The sequence below is a fragment of the Chelonia mydas genome, chromosome 1 (genome assembly GCF_015237465.2).
Source record: "Chelonia mydas isolate rCheMyd1 chromosome 1, rCheMyd1.pri.v2, whole genome shotgun sequence".
NCBI lineage: Eukaryota > Metazoa > Chordata > Testudines > Cheloniidae > Chelonia > Chelonia mydas.
Window position 1 is genome coordinate 284,688,599 of NC_057849.1, and position 20,317 is coordinate 284,708,915.

At 43.8% G+C, this 20,317-nt stretch overlaps 1 protein-coding gene across 1 annotated transcript in view; it reads right to left on the reverse strand.

Moving 5' to 3' along the window:
- Positions 1-20,317, reverse strand: part of CAND1 (cullin associated and neddylation dissociated 1) — a 51,185-nt gene that overhangs the window by 24,826 nt on the left and 6,042 nt on the right. The window contains exon 3 of the mRNA XM_007065827.4: positions 440-594. Within this exon, the coding sequence (XP_007065889.1) occupies positions 440-594 (155 nt within the window). The remainder of the gene's footprint in view (positions 1-439; positions 595-20,317) is intronic.

Below are 20,317 nucleotides of genomic sequence, written 5' to 3' on the forward strand. Positions count from 1 at the left end.
CTGGGAAAAGAAATGATCACAATCCCATTAAAGAAAAGTCATCTCAATTTAAAAGTGTATTGTCAATTTTTTAAAAATTTACCCAAATGAGATTTAACTACTATTGTTAAAAAGCCTGGGAATATTGTGCCCGAAAATATTTAAGGTAGATATCTATAGCAGATGTAATCTGAAATTACTTCCAGCTGTTTTTACAGTGACTTGACTTCAAGTTTACCCCATCTCTTTACATATCATAAATAGGTAACAGTATGTATAACAGAAGCACCACACAAATGATTGTCTCCAACAAAAGTGAATTTCAAGTCAGTCACTGAAGGACAACTGAATCTTGTTCACTGAAGGACACTAGCTTACAATGAAATAATTGGATATAGAGAAATAAAGTCAGACCTCATGTTTTAAAAACAGAGAAGGGGAGAAGAATGTCATTTCTTACCACTGGAAGCTGGAGGAAGTTCTCCAATGACTGTTTTAAGGCCAATGCTTGAAATATCACGTAGCTGCTCTTTATCTGAAAGCATATTTGTACAGAGGGTATCCACAATGGTCTCCACTTGATATTCCTTCACTTTACTCACCAAAGGACCAAGACTGAAATAAAACAAAAAAATGATGCAAATAAATCTGCAGGTTTAAACAGAAGTGATATCCAGCTACATATACCACTTTTATATTAAGAATCCTTCAAAACATATTCAAAAATGTATTCACAGAGCCATTGTTAATACTGATGTTTGCAGGGTTGAGATAGTGTTGCTATTATTTCTGCATTATTTCTATTTAGTAGTATTCTTGATGTGAAAACCAAGTTTCAGTTACTTAGGGTACAATCCTTCCCCACCCACCCCCTGTAAATCTTCTGACACAGTGAATCACTGTTTTAGACACATTTGCTTTGTATCAGGAATTTTAAACCCTCCAGATCCAACAGACGTTGTATCAGTGTTGTTACTTCTTCATACTCTCAAACCCTGGAGTAAAAAATAGAGTTGTCAGCTAATGCCACAACTTGTAACAAAATTACCATATCCACTAACATTAGTTTGTATGCTTCACCATCAGTACATAACATATTCATAGACTCACAGACAGATTCCTATACTACAAGGAACCATTGTGATCATCTAGTATGAAACTCCTGTATAAAATAGGCCACAAGACTTCTCCAAAATAATTCCTACAGCACATCTTTTAAAAAATCATCCAACCTTGATTTAGTGAACCTTGGTAAATTGTTCCAATGGTTAATTACCCTCACTGTCAAAAATGTACACCTTAATTCCATTTTGAATTTGTCGAGCTTCCATAACATTGGATCATGTTATGCCTTTCTCTGCTAGACTGAAGAGACCACTATCAAATATTTGCCCCACACGTACTTATTAGGGATGTAGAATATTAAATGGTTAAACGGTAAGCATTAGTTTTACTGGTTCACCCACCCTGTTAACCCCCAGCCCCGGGGCCACACCGGCTGGAGCAGCCCCAGCACCAGCCTGGCCAGAGCAGCCCCAGCCCCTCTCCCTTTAATCAGTTAACTGATTAAAAGATATAATTTTAATTGTTTAAACAGTTAACTTTTAAAATTATATTTACATGCCTAGTACTTATAGACTGTAATTAAGTCATCCGTTAATCTTCTCTTTATTATGCTAAATAAACTGAGCTCCTTGGGGGGTTTATCACCCTAAGGCATGTTTTCAAATGCTCCTCATGGTTCTTCTTTGAACCCTTTCCAATTTATTAACATCCTTCTTGAACTGTGGGCATCAAAACTAGACACAGTACTTCAGCAGCGGTTGCACCAATCCCAAAGACAGAGGTAAAATAACCAAACTATTCCTACTCAAGATTCCCCTGATTATGCATCCAAGGATAACATTAGCCCTTTTAACTACAGCATCACACTGAGAGCTCATGTTCAGCTAATTATCCACCATGACCCCCCCGAAAGATTCACAAAATCAAGTATATATAGACATAGCAGGGTAACAGTGAATTATTTGATTGTGTCATTACTGTAGACATGCTCCGAGCGAGGTATAACCACACAAAGACTCCTTCCAGTGCCTTAATGTGTGTCAACATAAAACAGATGGAAGAACAAAGGCAATGAAACTTTGCATCCAAGTTCTGTTAACTCCAAAGAAAGCCCTGTAACTGGTGGAGTGGTTGTCTGGTTACATGCCTTCTTTGTTTTATTGAATCTGTGATGGTTCTTTTACTCAGTGCTTTACCCATTTGGGTGGTGATGCAATCCCATATTCGTTAATCAGCAACATCTATTTGCACAAAATGTTGCGATCATGAGTTTCTATATTAATGGGCCAATTAGCATTACTACTGGAAAACCTAGTACAGTGGTAAAAAGTAAAGCATGCCTTCCTTAAACATTTTCCCAGCCTTCCCCACACTATTACCTCTTCTAATGTATTTTCCATAATTGATGTGGTGGTTCTCCAAAAGGCTACAATGTAAAGTAAGAAGGTGCTGCTGTTTTTAACAGCTCTATTTCCCTCATGCATTAAAATGCATCAGTTTATCAGTGAAATATTAATTTTCTACTTTTCACTTAGCATTCCAAAGTAAAAAAGACAGCTGAAGAATTAACTGGATTTTTTTTTTTATTTGCCTATCAAAAGGCTTCAGCACATTCCAACTACATGGCCAAGTTCTGTCCGAGTTACACAGAACTTTTAGAATTTGGCTGCAATCATTATTACTAGTGATAACCCAAGCCAGAAATCCCAGCTTGACTTTCAGATTTAGTTTGCATGGCTGACTACACCACTGGTGTGCTGAGACCACTATCTACTTAAGCTGATCAATTAGGTCTCACTGTTGCTTGTACAGAAACTCCTCACTTAAAGTCATCCTCGTTAAAGTTGTTTTGTTGTTACGTTGCTGATCAATTAGGGAACATGCTCGTTTAAAGTTGTGCAATGCTCCCTTCTAATGTCCTTTGGCAGCCACCTGCTTTGTCCACTGCTTGCAGGAAGAGCAGCCCCCTGCAGCTAGCTGGTGGGTGGTTGGAACCAGGGTGGACCAGCAGCCCCCCCATCAGCTCCCCGCTCCCCTAAGTTCCCTGTGCAGCAGCTGCTCAGCAGGCTATCAATTGCCGGCAGTTCACCTGTCCCTCCCCCCACTGCCATGTGCTGCTCCTGCCCTCTGCCTTGGAGCTGCTCCCCGAAACTCCTGCTTGCTGTGGGGGGGGAGGGGAAGAAGAGGGAGGCTAATGTCAGGGTGTCCCCCTCCCTCCGCTTACCCCATCTTCCATAGAGCAGGGGGGACACACCGAGATAGGGAGCTGCTGCCTTACGCAGCAACTGCAGCTGCAGTCCGGTTTCAGCTTGCTGATTTAATTCACAAGGCAGTGTACTTCTGACCCCACTCTTCATACTTAAAAGGGGAAATGTGCATCTCTCTCTCAAACACACACAGGGTGTGTGTCTCTGTCTGCCCTCCCTCCTTTCCTGCTGCCTTGTAGTGTGTGAGAGTTAACCCCTGAGGGCTCAGCCAATTGCTAGTTCATCATTTAGCAGTAAGGCATTCCCTGGGAAATATCCCACCCTCTGACTCCTCCACCTCAATCAAGCTTCACAATCATCACCACTGTGTAGCTGTATTAAATTGTTTGTCTGGTGAAAAAAAATGTACCTGGAACCCAACCCCCTCATTTACATTATGGGGAAATTGGATTCGCTTAACATCGTTTCGCTTAAAGTTGCATTTTTCAGGAACATAACTACAATGTTAAGTGAGGAGTTCCTGTAGTCCTCTGATTGTAGCAATCTGTTGCCTCTCGTTTTATAATTAAATTGTAAACTCTTTGGAGCAGATACCATTTTTTGTTTTGTTTGTACAGTGCCCACCACAATGAGGTCTTGGGTATATGACTAGGGCTCCTGGGCACTATGGCAATGCAAATTATAAGTACTGATAGTTAGGAAAAAACCCTATACTTCAATACAGAGAAAAACTGATTAGGTAAATCACTGAGACAATCATGGAACACAATGGGAACACAATGCTGTTTTTACATAGTCACTTTTTACACTAGAATCATACAAAGCAAATCTAGTTTGTCTACACTATGCAGCTTTTAGCGACAAGGCTGTGTCGACACAGCCTTGTTGCTAAAAGTCAGCGTGTGTGAACACTCTGTCGGTATTTTGTCGGCACTTTTGCCGACAAAATACTTCCAGCCGACAAAGCCGCATTCGCACTGCCACTTGCATCAGCAAAACTTTTGTCTTTTGCAGGGGGCTTTTTTAAGTACCAGCGAAAGACAAAAGTTTTGTCAACAATGGCGCAATGTAGACATACCCTTAGTCTCGAAATGGGGGGGGGGGAAGTAATGTATTACTAGTATTAGTATTTAGTAATGTATTACTAAAGTAATGTACCACCTATTAAAAGACTCCTTGAAAAATTCTACTCATCTGCAGCAACAATGCATTAGCAAATGACAAAACTTTCTCCCCCATAAGATTTGTCAAGTCACCCCTTTCTGTCTCCCCCTTCCTGTTTTGGATTTGTGCATTTATTTTCTTCGCCTTCTTATTTCTGCTAGTGCCCCCCCATCAATGCATAATGTCTCTCCCAAGTAGTTAACCTACCTTGTGGATAAAGGACCCCCATTCTTTGAAGCAGGAAAACTTTCCAGATCCCTATTACCAACTCTTTAACCTCCCATACTACTGTCAAACATACAGCATAACAACCAACCTACCTCACTCCAGAGAACAAGTGTCATTCCCCAGAGTGTTCCAAACCCAAATTGGTCCCGACAGCAAGAGAGAGTTTGGTCCCCAATTACCACACACAATAACCAGGCTGTAAGTAACACAGCTCCCCCCTCATTTTGTCAGCTTCCTGCCCCCTCGTTGTTTTTGGTACACCTCTTATCACTGCCAATTTTCAATTCTCTCCTTAAGATCAAGCCTACAATGCTGCTCTGAACAGAGCCCTTTGTCAGCCACGCCTGCAGACACATAGTATACACTTGACTCAAAACTTATTTCACGCCAATGCTGCTCTCCTCAAGCTAGTATTTGTTTTTCTCCCTCCAAATGAGTGGATGATTGTGTCTGTTTTGGCTGCCCATATATAGAGAGCTTCCCTAGTAGTTGTGCTTTGCAGCTGCCACTTCTGCAGAAATGCTATGGGTTAGTTCAAGAGCATATGGGTGTGACTCACCCAGGACTGGCAACAATAGCGAGTTGCACTCCCAGTTAATATGTATCTACACCAGAGCAACTAAAGCCAAAACTAGAGGAGGCAAAAGACAATCAAGAGGTCGTACACAATGCTATCTTTAAGGACAGTAAAGTCAAGTCAGAGAGCTTACAACTGCTCAACAGGCGTAAACAGTTTGGTTAAGGCTTTGGGTGAGTACACAGGAGGGGAGAAGAACAGTGTCTGACATATTTGCCAGGTCACAATTTTTACCCAAGTATTTCTCAAAGATTTCCACCACCACTTTGTTGCCATTGTCGCTCCTTGGGAAGATCACAACTACAAAGAACTGTAACTTGCTGATATCAAAATACATACAACCACTGTAAGAGAGGAACACGATAACAAAGCAATTCAATCTAAAGACACTATCTGAGACCACGTTACAAACGTTGGGATGGAAGCAAGATTTCTTTTTCACACTGAAATCAGAATAGCAGCTCTATATACCTGCTTCTCACACACATTTGTTTTAGTTGAGGTATTCAGAAAACTAATATTTTCTGAGTTGTGTAGGGGCACTGAACATTAATTTTGAGTAGCTTTATTTTATTTCAGTAACAGTCGAACTGAAAACCACCATGAAGCTTGAGTGAACTACACAGTGATCAAAGCAATTAAGATTAACAATAAGGAAAACACAAAGACAAAGCTTAAGTTTTCAAACATTGACCTGCTCTTTCCTAAAGCACTTCACACTCCTGATACTGCAAAGAAGTCTGATCCCCACACCGTGAGTCAAAAGCTTATTAAAATGTGTGGCACTCAGAAGTTTAACAAGCTGATATCTATGGAAAAATAAAATAGAGATTATAGTGTATAGAGCCCTGTGCAGAAACAAAATTTGTATCCGCATCCGATCCGCAAACATGGTCCACAGATATCTGCATATATAGTGTATATCCACAGATTTGCAGGGCTCCAAGCATAGTCAAGGCAGTGACTATTTCCTCCTCTATGCTTGAAAAGCTCCTACCAACTTTCTGAGGTCTACTGTAAAACAGTAATAAACATCATGCAAATGACAAATCTAGAAGGACAACAACAGTGATTAAACTATCACATTTTTGGAACGTAAGTTCAGACACCAATTAGTTTTATCTGATTTAAAGTGTGATACTTGCTTCATTTACATATCACAGCATTTGACAATGGGAGCCCTAGAAAAATCGAGATAAAATAAAAAAAAACTTTAATACCACAAGTTGCGGAGGTGTAGAAAATGTCAACCTCATAAATTTTAGTTAACAAATAATATTGGAATTACAAAATCGTTATACAGAATTTAATCTGATTTGTTGAATGTTGCGACAATTCCAGTAAGATCTAGTGAACAAACAAAACACTTCTATACTTGAGCTGTAACTCTTTGAGATTACTAGAAAGATATACTATTTGGATGGGCAGAGTCCAATTCCTTTCAGACCTTGATCTAGCCACCTATGAGAGATTGACACCCTGCTTCCATGTAGACCCCCTGCAAAGCTCCTGAACTTGAATGTCTTCTTTGGAGAACTGTAGTCCCAACTGGAGAAGAGTCACTGAAAGGCAGACATCTACAACACACTGTCAGAGCAAATGAAGAAGATGGCACTCCCATACCCAGTCCCAGTGCCAAGTGAAAGCAAAAGGCTCCAGCAGAAATACTAGAAGGAAAGAACCTCTGATAAAACTCCCACTATCTGCCTGTACTATGAGGAACTGTACCATATTTTTTTTTACAAGAGATGCCACTGTTGTCTGCGATCCCTTGAGGTTGAGGATGACCTTTCACAGGTTTTATTTTTCATGGGTCCTTTGGTCAGTGAGGAGTCCGATCCTTGAGCCACAGGCTCGTTGACGGACATTGCAGGTGGTGTTGGAATACACGGTTGGGCCATGATTGCTGTATGACAGTTGTCTTTTCTTTCCTTTCTTTTCTGGCGTTTTTCTGCGACCAGGGCAAGGTGATCTTCCTCAAGAGTGGACGTTCCCTCTCTGGCAAGTCTTGGCCAGTTAACCATATCCTGGGCTGCTGTCTCCTAGTGTGTGCTGCTGATGCACATCTCTTGATGTGTGTCTTGAGGATGTCTTTAAAGCGTTTCTTTTGGCCTCCCCATTTCCTTTCTCCCTTGGTGAGTTGGGCATATAGCAGTTATTCTGGCAAGGGTCCATCAGGCATGCGCACACAGTGCCCACTCCACCTCAGCTGGTGCTGGATAATCAGGGCCTCAGCACTGAAGATGTTGGCCTGTGAGGACACCGACATTAGTGCAACGATGCTCCCACTTTATGTTGGGGATCTTCCGAAGAAAGTGCTGGTGCTGGCATTCCAAGTTTTTCAGGTGTTCTCAATAGGTCACCCAAGTCTCACACCCATAGAGGAGAGTTGGGATTACCACCACTTTAGAAACTAAAAGTCTAGTATGTGTTCTTATGTTGTGATTGTTGAACACCCAGTGAGACAGTCTGCCAAAGACAAAGCTGGCACAGCACATTCTGTGCTGAATCTCGATGTCTATCCTCTGTGAAAGAGGGCTGCCAAGATACGTAAAGTTTTCTACATTTTCCAGTTCTTCTTTGTCAATGTAGATCTTCCTTGCTGGGCCTGATGATTGACTGGGCACTGACTTATAGAGAACTTTTGTTTTGCCAATGTTCAGAGTTAGCCCTAGGCTTTTGTAAGCTTCAGAGAAGCAATTAAGGGCTGTTTGTAGATCCTCCTTTGAGCGTGCAACTACAGCACAATCATCTGCATAACAGAGTTTGGTTATTGTTGCCGATATTACTTTAGTTCTGGCACGGAATTGAGAAAGGTTGAAGACGTTGCCGTCAATCCGATATTGGATGCCAATGCCCTGTGGTAGACGGTCTGGGGTTAATGTTTTCATAGCTGCTAAGAAAATGGAGAAAAGGGTGGGTGCCAGTATAAAACCTTGTTTTACGCCAGTTCGAATGACAAAGGGCACAGAGGTAGAGCCACTGCACAGGATGGAGGCAGTCATCTGGCCTGGAAGAGTCTTACAATGGTGATAAATTTGCTTGGGCAGCCAAACTTTGACATGATTTTCCACAGAGCCTAGCAGTTAACAGAGTCAAAGGCTTTGGTCAGATAGATAAAGGCCATATACAGTTCTTGGTGTTGTTCTTGATTTGCGCAGTCAGGCAGGTCCAGGAAAAATGTCATGTTGGTGGTGTCTTGTGATGTTCTGAAGCCACACTGGGACTCTGGAAGTACTACCTCTGCAAGAGGGAGCAGGCAATTCAGTAAGATTCTAGCAAGAATCTTCCCAGCGATGGAGAGAAGGGTAATGCCTCCATAGTTGCCACAGTCGGCCCTGTTTCCCTTTTTGAAAATGGTAATGATGTTAGCATTACGTAAGTCAGCAGAGATTTCTTTGGTGCGCCAGATTTTGAGAAGCAACAAGTGAAGCTTGTTAGTGATTCTCCCGCACTTTCAATACTTCAGCTGGTATGCCATCAGGACCTGGTGCTTTATTGTTCTTCATTTGTTTAATTGCTTTGCAGACCTCCTCAGGCGTTGGTGGGTTGGCAAGAGTTTCCCAGATTGGGTGCTGAGGGATGGAGTCGATGGTATCGTCAGTCACAGTGAATTCTCGATTTAGAAACTTTTGGTAGTGTTCCTTCCAGCGCTCTTTGATTGATTTGTTATCTTTAAGAAGGGTACTACCATCTTCAGATATCAGAGATGTGAGGCCACACGAGCTTGGTCCATACGGGGTCTTTGTCTCACAAAAAAAGCTCCCCATATCATATCTGTCAGCCAGGGGTGAAAGTAAGTTAGAGGACTTACCGGTACGCTGGAGTCCTGAGCAGGGGGTGTGGCCTCAACCAGAAGAGGCAGGGCCTTAAATCCCCGGGCCCTTTAAATCTTGATTTAAATGGCCAGAGCTCCAGCTGCGGTAGTGGCGGCTGGGAGCCCGGGGCCCTTTAAGTCACCCCCGAGCTACCAGCTGCAGAGGCGGCTGGGAGCCCCAGAGCTCGGGGGCGATTTAAAGGGCCTAGGGCTCCAGCTGCCGCTACCGCAGCGGAGCCCTTTAAATCACTGAGGAGCCCTGGGGGTCCCGGCTGCCACCACTACCCCAGGACTCTGGCAGAGCTTTAAAGGGCCTGGGGCTCCGCTGTGGTAGCAGCTGCCGGAGCCCCGAGCCCTTTAAATCCCCGCCTGAGCCCTGCTGCCCAAGCCCTGGGGTAGCGGTGGCCGAGCGCCATCGGGTATTTAAAGGGCCCCGGGGCTCCAGCTGCCGTTACCGCCCCGGCCCTTTAAATGCCCGCCGGAGCCCCACCGCTGCTACCCCAGGGCTTTGGCAGCAGGGCTCCGGCGGGAATTTAAAGGGCCGGGGCAGTAGTGGTGGCTGGAGCTCCGGGGCTCTTTAAGTCCCCGCCAGAGCCCTCCACCCCTACCCTGGGGCTTGGGCAGCAGGGCTCAGGCAGGGATTTAAAAGGCTTGGAGCTCCAGCCGCTGCTACCGCCCCGGCCCTTTAAATCCCCTCCAGAGCCCCGCCCCCGCTATCCCAGGGCTTCGGCAGCAGGGCTCTGGCGGGGATTTAAAGGGCCCTGAAGGGGGGGTAGCGGCGACTAGAGCTCCAGGGCCCTTTAAATCCCCGCCGCAGCTACCCCAGGGCTTTAAATTGCCCTCTCGGAAAGCCGGACCTGGTATGGCGCACCAGCTCTTACCGGTACGCCGTACCGGGGCGTACCAGCTTACTTTCACCTCTGCTATCAGTGAACATTTAGATTTCTTTTGCTTTGTCCTCCCATCATTGTTTTTAATTTATCGGATCCTCCTTTGAACTTCAGTTTTAAGCTGATGGAAAGAGCTCTGCTTCCGACTGGATAGTGGTTGCATCCCAGACTGATATGGTGGACAGTTCTCCACAAAGCACTCTAGACAATACAGAATACAACCAAGACATCACAGAAAGTTCCCTTGACCTCACATGTACCATTGAGCCCAACCAGAAAGGGTTCTTGGCTGACCAGAAAAATTATGACAGCAGATTCAGAGATTACACAAGAACCCCATGTAGACAACCAGATTGAAACTGCTGTGGAGGAGGGCTCTACAAGCAAACAGCCTGATGATAATGCAGAGTGGAATTCTACCAGTATTACGTGCTGTATTACAATACAATGGTATAGGAGGATTTAAACTATTTTTTCCCCGCGTAGTACCTGTCTGCCACCATGTTGAGTGGAGACAGAAGCATCTCTCTACCTGCCTGGCTGAGGCTGACAAACGTTTTTGTTTGTTTGTTTGTTTGCTGGGGGGGAGGGAGCTGACAAGAGGAAATGTTCAAGGAACTACTGACTGCATCCTGACAGAGAGCCATGAAGGCAGAAGGGTGGAGAAATGGTTTTCTGGAGCAATCACAGAGACCTGAAAGGAACCTCATTGCCCTGGAAAGGGACATGATCCAGACAATGCAGAGGTGAAGAGCTGTAATGAGCTACAAAGGTCAAGCACTGCACCCCAACTTTTCACTATACTGTACTGGTAAGCCTGGTGATCATACCATATTGGGATATCCATTTTAATCAACCTAACTGCACACTGTTCCACAGATCTTAAATTTACATGACATTCCTGTAATTTGTTACCTATGGCATTTGTTAACTTTTTTTTTATACAACTCAAATGGAAAATTTCATGGAGGAACATTCCGCTTCCCATCCCCCAATAGAATCAATTCCTTATAAAACCAACACACAAACATTACGGTCATTTCCTTGGTTGCAGTACATTAATTACCCGCAGCTAACCCCTGGTCCAAATAAGAACACAATGCATTCCTGGCTGCTTGAGACATTTTTCTAAGACACACTCTCCAGCTTCCCATAAGGTACAAGAAGTCTGTTCACCTCCTGCTTCCGCCCACCACTGTTCAGGCTCTCTTGCTTCCTCTCACAGATGTGAGAAATACAGCAAGCACTTATCACATGAGTCACATAATGATGATAAACCTCCAAACTCGTCACGAGGCACCATCACCTTTCCTTCAATCTTCCAAACACACCCTCCACTGTCATTCTGGAGCTACTCAGGATACACAGTAACTCCTCGCTTAACACTGTAGTTATGTTCCTGAAAAATGTGACTTTAACCAAAACGATGTTAAGCGAATCCAATTTCCCCATAAGAATTAATGTAAATGGGGGGGAGGTTAGGTTCCAGGGAAATTTTTTTCACCAGACAAAAGACTATATTTTATATATATACACACACACACACACACACACACACACAGAGTGTAAGTTTTAAACAATTTAATACTGTGCACAGTAATGATGATTGTGAAGCTCAGTTGAGGTGGTGAAATCAGAGGGTGGGATATTTCCCAGGGAATGCCTTACTGCTAAATGATGAACTAGCACTCGGCTAAGCCCTGAAGAGTTAACACATTGTTGTTAATGTAGCCTCACACTCTACAAGGCAGCACAAACGGATGGAAAGGAGACAGTATGGCAGACAGAGACACACTCCGTGTGTGTGTGTGTGTGTGTGTGTTGCACATTGCCCCTTTAAGTTGTTTACCCCACTCTAAGTACATTGCCTTTTTAAGTAAATCAGCAAGTTGAGACAGCAGCTGCTGCCAGCAAGCTCCCTCCGTCCTGAGCCCTGTCGTCTCCCCGCCATGGAGATGGGGTAAGCGGGGGGCAGGAGCAGGGGGATACCCTGACTTTAGCACCCTTCTCCCGCTCCTCCCCCACACACACACGCACAACAAGCAGGAGGCTCCCAGGAGCAGCTCCAAGGCAGAGGGCAGGGCAGCACATGGCAGTGGGGGGAGGGACAGCTGAACTGCCAGCAATTGATAGCCTGCTGGGCAGCTGCCTCACAAGGAACTTAGGGGAGCGGGGAGCTGACAAGGGGCTGCTGGTCCACCTTGATTCAAGCCCCCACCAGCTAGCTCCAACAGGCTGCTCTTTCTGCAAGCAGTGGACAAAGCAAGTGGCTGCCAAACAACATTATAAGGGAGCATTGCGCAACTTTAAATGAGTATGTTCTCTAATTGATCAGCAACGTAACAACAAAACAACGTTAACCGGGATGACTAAGTGAGAAGTTACTGTAGTTAATCCACTCCTTTCCTTTGGTCAAGTGTCCAGTGAAAGTTTTCATAAGCTGGGTCTCCCAGAATCAAAGGAGGAATAACTCTTTTAATGTCCAAAGTGGTCTGGGAAGCAAAAATTCCCCTGATTATTTCCAGCAAATAGGCCTGAGTTTCTAAAGATCCTGTCATTGTGGATCTTTCCAGATCATGCACATTAATACTGGGGAACCTTCACAGTGAGCAACCAGGACTGGCAGCACCCTAGAGAAATAGCCCTCCTTAAGGTGTTCAGCTTGATGCTGGGGAGAGGGAAGTGTGTGGAAAGAATAGGCATCTGGGGCCCATCAATAACCACTACACAGTTCAGGAACTCTTTCTGTGAAAAACCATCAATCACCTGTGTATTGCCAAGCTTTATGATTTGGCAATGCTCTTAATAGCCCTGGAAACCATCATGACCACACCCATAGCAGCTGATCTACCAACTCCAAACTGGTTGGCTACTGATGAGTAGCAATTGAGGGTGGTGAGCTTCCAGATGTTGAGGGAAACTCTTATGTTGATTTTCTGCTGCTGCAGCTCCAGAGTGAGTTCCACACAGATCCCTACAAAAGCAGTCTTCCACATCCTGAAGTTCTGCAGCAACTAGTGGATGTCCCAGTTCTTCATCACTAGCCTGTCTGACCAGTCAGTGCTAGTTGGCCAACCTCAGAAGTGGTGTTCCACTGCGTAGAGCTGATCCAAATAAATGCCCTGCTCAATTTCATCTTCCTGCTTCTCCTCAACCTGTAGCCATATCACATAATTCAAAGACCTTCAAAGCTGCCATGCCAAATATATCCACCTGCATGACTGCCAATACTGGTGCATCATCATCCTGTTTGTATTAATGACTCATGATCACAGTGATCAGCATTGCATCTTCCATGCTGCCTGATAACAGTTCAAAAATGGCACTGGCAAAATAGTTAGATGATGGCATGCCAGGAGAGGAATAATACGTGTTAGTTTGACCCCATGCCCCATATTTCCTGCAGGTTCTGGTGGGCATTTCACCATGTACTGCAAGAAAAATCCCAGTGCACAGACCCATCAGCAGAATACTGAACCATAACGGTGCAGCATTCTAAGCAGATAATCAGAACAAACGCAGAGGTTTGTGGACACAATGATTAACAAGGAAAGTACCTTAAGCCAGTATAACAAAGCAGTGTGGATGCACTTCAAATCAATATAGTTACTTTGCTGCACCTAGAGCAAACAAACTAATCCAATATAACATCCTCATGTAGACAAGCATTTAATTATAAATAATCAAGCCTAGAATTTACAAAAGCATGAATCATCATAGCCAGATCTGTGACCAACAGAAGGGAAGATGAGCCAATCATAGGTAAGGTTGCGAGTATGTCAGAGGTCTCAGAAGTCACGGATTCCGTGAGTTCCATGACCTTTGTGACACTGGGGCCCCGCACCTCCCCAGCTGCCACAGGCAGTGGGAGACCATCTGTTTCCAGTCATGCAGACGGAGGTGGACAGACCCCTGCTCCCAGCCCTTCAGGGCAGCAGGGAATCCCCCCAAAAACTCCTTGCCCCGGGGTCAGGGATCCCTCCCAGCACATTAAGCAGGGGCGGGAGGGTCCACAGCTCCCTGCTGCTGCATGCAGTGGGGCAGGGTGATAGATCCTCTTCCCTCTACATTTTGTCAGGGATATTTTTTTGTAAAAGTCAGGGACAAGTCAAGGCTTTTGTGAACTTTTCGTCCTTGCCCGTGACCCGTCCATGACTTTTACTAAAAATATCCATGACAAAATTGTACCCTTAATCATAAGCAAAAGTGGGTGTTTTTTGCTGCTCTGACAATATGACATTCGATTATATTTAGATGACACTTAAGATTAAAAAATTGACATTTTTATTAATATGAAAGTTTCCGTTTCAACCTGCCTTGTCAAAAACATTTGGAATCTGAGACCACACAAGATATGTGAAATTTGATTTGTTATAGTGGTCTCAGTCCCAGCAAATGGAGACTGTGAATGGAACCTAAACTGATCTTTCTGAAGATTCCTCTTTGTCATGCACAGACAGTTCAGTGCTGTTTTGTGGATACACTGGGCTCCCTAACAAGTTAAGAGCCCATCATAATTGTCATTTAATCATGAAAAATTTCAGATCAACCTTACTGGATAGTTTAGGCCTGCCACCATCACTTCAAAGAATTTAAAGTCTGAAGGAGGATGCTGGACAAAGAGCCAGGCCAGTAGATAGTTACTGGTCAACACAATCCAAGCTTTACGTATACAAAGCTGGACATGCTGGTGATGAAAACATGCCAATGCATTAGACCCAGACTCAATATCATGGGGCTTAGAATGCAAAGATATCTAATTGCAACAAAATTGGCAGGCTCAAGGTAATTACTTATTTCACTGAGGATCTGAAAGGAACACTTTGTCAACTTAATGAGCTTACCCACAATGTGGATTAATTGCAGAGATGGGAAAAGAGCTCTTGGCTCAATTTATCACCCAGCTGTGAGATTCCAAGACAACAGCACCCTTCTCACTGTCAGGTATCCTCTCATCTACGCCAACCAATTGTTAAGGCACTGACGGATAGAGCCATAGCCAGACTCGCCACCACCTTTATGAGAAGTACAGAATGCCTAGGCAGACTGAAAAGAAGAGGCCTAAGCTACAGGGCCAACAAAATAACAAACAAGAATTTATCATAACATTTTGCAAGTCAGCAGCACATAAAACACTTCTTGGTTGACAACATGAATGTTGTAAATGAAGGATCGCCATACAAAAAGACACCAAAGATGTTCCAAGTGCTGTTGTGCTCCAAAAAGCGACTGTGCATACCATAATCAGATTTTTTTAGGGGTGCATTGTCAGAGTTCTACCTGTTGATTTCATTAATAAGGGTTTACTGCATTTACACACACGTCTGCTCCACAGAGCCAATACAACTCAGGTAGGCTGTATTTTATTCCAGCACTGTATCAACAGAATTGTTAATTAATGTTCTATCAATTAAACCTGTACAACTTAACATAATAGGGTTGCACAGGTATAAAGGAAGGCACAAAGTGCCCTGCAGAACCTTTTAAATGGTACTGTTGTGTGCAACAAGTAAAGATCCCAGTCTGACATTCAGATCCCAGGCTGAATCTGCAGTGCTGGCATTTTCCTGCCAACTGAGCGCATCTCATACAAAAGTAATTTAGAAACAAACATGAAAAACAACAGAAACAATGGGGATTACAAAGCACAGAAAACATGCACTTGGAGCCTGCTTTGTGAGGGAAGACATCAGACACTATTCTGAGCTTTAAAGGATGCTCCTGTATTTCCTTAATGGTCTTCCTCTGAGTAGATCCTTGGGGATAGGGAGGGAGAGGAGTACTAGCCTTGCTGGGGGTATTATGAAAAAAACCCAGCAAAACTGAGACAATATCAGTACAGCCCTGTGCAGATATAAATTGGTATCTGCGGAACCGCAGGGTTCTCCTGGGAACCGCAGGGGTGAAAGGAGTATAACATGGGGCTGCCGCTCCCAGGAGCCAGCACCCCACGCCAGCAGCTCCTCCAGCACAGCTATACCTCCCCCAGCCCTGTCCTCCAGTGTGGCTGTACAGACCCCAGACAGGAGATGCAGTCATGAAGAAAGCTGCATGGAAGGGACAAGGTTGAGGCTGGGTGCGGTACAGCCGCACAGGAGGAGCTACTGGCATAGGGTGCTGGCTCCTGGGAGAGGCGGCCCCACGTTCTACTCCTTTTGCCGCTGCAGCTCCTGGGAGAGCCGTGCAGTTCCGCATATACCGATTTATATCAGCATCTGCAGATACAAATTTGTATCTGCGCAGGGCCCTAAATATCAGTCTTACATGTGACTACATATCAGAGTCTTGCTGACATTCTTGTCCCTTTTCTAGAGGAGCCAGAACAGCCTCATTCTGAAAATAACTGGGTTTGGGTGGAGGAGAGACAAAGGGTTCTTTTCGCCCTGGCCTGTAGGGTTCAAACCTGAAAAACAGATCATCCATCAACACTTTGTCCAAAGAGTTACCATATTAAAGGACTTAACCTTTGGGAGGTGACCATCAAGTTATTCTTTAAAACATTTCATAAGATACCCTTAGGGATGCCCAAGTTTATGTCTACCCTGCAATTAAACACCCATGGCTGGCGTGTGCCAGCTGACTTGGGTTTGCAGGTCTCAGGCTCAGGGGCTGTTTAATTGCAGCAGATGTTTGGGCTTGGGCAGCAGCCGGAGCTCTGTGATCCTCCCACCTCACAGAGTCTGAGCTCCAGCCTGAGCCGAACTGTCAACACCACAGTTAAACAGCTCCTTAGCCCAAGCACCGCAAGCCCGAGTCAGCTGGCTTGGGCCAGCCTCAGGTTTAAACTACAGTGTAGACATACCCCAAGACGACATTTTTCCCTTGTAGGGGAGCACTATTAAAACAGGTGCAGATGAAAGGTCACTCAAACAACTGTAGGGCCTGTGGGGCTATAACTATAAAGAGAGGCAGCAGAAAGGAATTTGAATTACACCACAGATGATACAAAAAACACAGGTAAACGCAGAAATGAGGCAACCTGAAAGAAGGAATGTTCCCCAAAAGCCAGTTTTTGTAACCACATTTTACCCAGAATTGGGTCGTACAGACAACTATCTTGGAAGGAGCCCCCAGAACACTTGTAAACTCTCTTTAGAGAGTGACATTTATTCAACCAGCCACAAAATATTAGCATCCACCTGAGCAGTATAAGAACCTTAATAACGTATACTTTGAGGTGGAAAAAAAGCTCCTTGAAATATTTAAAGGAGTTTTGTTTCTTAATCGAAAGAATTCATTTCCTATTCAAAATGTTCTGAATAGAATGGTCAATAGGGGGAAAACTTGGAACCCTGCACATGAGTCACTTTTACGTTTAACCAGAAATAGCCCTCCTCTTTAAGCTCCAGAGGTGTGTTTTAGATTTTATGTGTAATAGAAGAGATACTAACTTCAGAAGTCTCAAGAGATTCTGCCCTCTTCAGGGTTATCAGTGACATCATTTATATCTACTGTGTCCACATAAGGATATTGGTCTATCTGGAAAGGAAAGCTCTTTTAGGCACTACTGTAATGCAAATAATGACGACAGACAATATGGTCACACATCCTTCCATACGGTGACCAGACAGCAAGTGTGAAAAATCGGGACAGACGGTGGGGGGTAATAGGAGCCTATATAAGAAAAAGACCCAAAAATTGGGACTGTCCCTATAAAATCAGGACATCTGGTTACCCTATCCTTCCACGAGCAGTACAACAAGCCAGTGGCGGATTAGCCAATCGGGGGGCCCCGGAAAAATGGGCACCCCCTACACCCCAACCCACTCCACCCACACAGTGCTCCAGCCGGGGAGCGGGGTCAGGGGCTTGCCCTGTTCTGGCCAGCACTGTGGTCAGGGAGTAGGGTTGGGGCACGGGGGCTTGCCTGGGCCGGGCACAGAGGGTGAGTCCCCATGCCCTGACTCATTCCCTGGCAGGAGCACTGGGGGCGGGGGGATGACTGCAGGCGCAAGGGGTAGGGAGAGGCCCCACTTGCTCTGGCCCAGGGGCCCCACAAAACCCTGATCTGCCCCTGCACCAAGCAGCTTTGGAAAAATGGCAACAATCACATCTGAAAGAGGTCCTTTCGGAAAAGCATGCCACTCCCTCCTAGAACCACTGCACCTATTACAGAGCCAACAGTGACTGCTTAGCATAAAATGTCCTTTGGCTGTTAGCCAATGGATTACTTTTCCATAATGTACAGCAATGAAATCCAGGAGCCTATTTACCCCAACAGTGAGAAACCACAACTCGAAGGACCAATTTTGGTGGGGAGATTCCAGCAAACAAGATACCACTGTAGTGCTGCACGTTTTTAGAGCTCCGGGGGCAGAAGAATAAAAGAAGAAACTTCACTATGACGTACATAAAACTATCTAACCTAGGAAGAAAGGAAAGGACTGAGCAGACAAGTAACCAACAGAAAAAGTTAAAAAAGTTAAGTTGAGCCTACCCTCCAAAGGAAGAGGGCCTCAATCTGCTGAGACACAAAAAACCACTGAGCAGGACATGTCAGAGAGCCCCCTTTAAAGGAAAGTGATATCATAAGAGTTTATAACTTCTTTCCTGCCTCATGCAGGAATTAATATAATGTTAATTAAGCAGAATTAATATAATGTTCTGCAATTGCTTGATAACCTTTTCTTTAATGTTTCTCTTCCCCTTTATGATAAATTGAATATTGTTCTGTAAGACTGATTGTTCTACAAAAGGTTACAATCCATTTCACAGAGTTAATTAAATAAAGTAAAATACAGGTACAAACATTATGCCAATTGAACAGGCTGAAGCTCTTAAAAAGGGTAGGTTGGTAACTATGCCCAAACTGTGCAATGACTGCCAATATTCCAAGAGATATTATGCAGGTAGTGTCTCACTTACACCAGCGGTAATGTGGAATATTTGGTCAGTGCAATGATTTAGTTAAATTCCCTAACCTGCAAAATCATTTGCATTAACACTGAGGTCCAAACACATTTGTAAAATTGCTTTATCTGAAACACAAACTGCTGCTAACACTCTGCTTGATCCTGTGGAAGTCAAAATTGGCTACTTTTCAGAGTAGCAGCCGTGTTAGTCTGTATTCGCAAAAAGAAAAGGAGTACTTGTGGCACCTTAGAGACTAAGTTGGCTACATCATTCTTGTTTCCATTTCACCTCTGAAGATGTCTGAAGAGTAAATTCAGTAAGACCTTCTAACATAAACCACTTACCATAATACTACAATGTTATTTGCATATGTGAAACAACGAATAAGGTAAGACACGAGCAGAAATTTTCTTCCATTCACTGTCGAAGTGCTGCTACAGTAAAAATGCAAGAAACAAGCAGTATCTTAATGACTTTATATTTCATTGTTCTGTTTACTTCTTTAAGAAAGAATGAGAATGTAAAAGGTCAGCCTGCTAAACATTAGATTTGCAGGTTATTGAAGCAGGTTCCTCCAGAATCCTTGTGTTTAATATGTCCAGGATTTGAAAGAGTAGGAAAAACAGAGATTTCATTTGAGCCTTTTAGTTACAGTGTGTTACCTTTGGTTTACATGTACTTGCATCTCTGTTGTTCCCTTTCAATTTATGCTCGGGTCTTTCCCTGCTCAAGGTTTATGCTTGCATCCTTCTATTTAACCATCACCACTTGTTTTTAAGCATTTAAGTACACATTCACCCATTCCCAAAGCAGTTTAGAAATAGACACTTTTGGCATGAACATTAATTTTTCAACACCATTGTGTCTAATCACTTTTCTTCCCTTTTCTAACAAAACAAACGACAAATAATTGGCTAGAAAAATGGGATCAAGATCAGTTTTACATGGTTGCTACCAATGCTGGTGTACCAGAGTTAATGGAAAATGTAAGAAGATACCTGGAAAAAGCTACTTCCATCATGCCATACACAATTTAACCCATTATAGCTTCACATCCTTCACCTTTCCTAAAAGATTGCCTTCTATTGCACCAACAATGTTCATTAACACAAATTAAAGCTGCAATTTTCAAATGTGTGAGACTAAAGTCAAATTCCTAATTCCAGACCCCAGGTTTGGAAATTACAACCAAAGTGTTGAAATGTACACGATATGCAGCTGTTTTTTCATTTTTGTTTCCACAGTAGCACATTTCCAGGCCTCAACTGAACTCTCATAAACAAACTATTTGTGTTTCAAATTCTGAAGCTATTTTCTTTGTGCAGTTGTCAAATCTGGTCATAAATACAACGTGTAGACTCTATTGGAAGGGGGTACAGCTTCAGTTACCACAGGCAAATTAATATTTCAAAAGTTTAAAATTCAGCCAAAAAATGGCAACCTCTTCGTTCCCCTGAAGAAAGCAGTAATACTATATAACATGTTAACCTAGCATTGCCGCTTCTGTGGGCTACAGTGAAAAGAATATTGATAATTG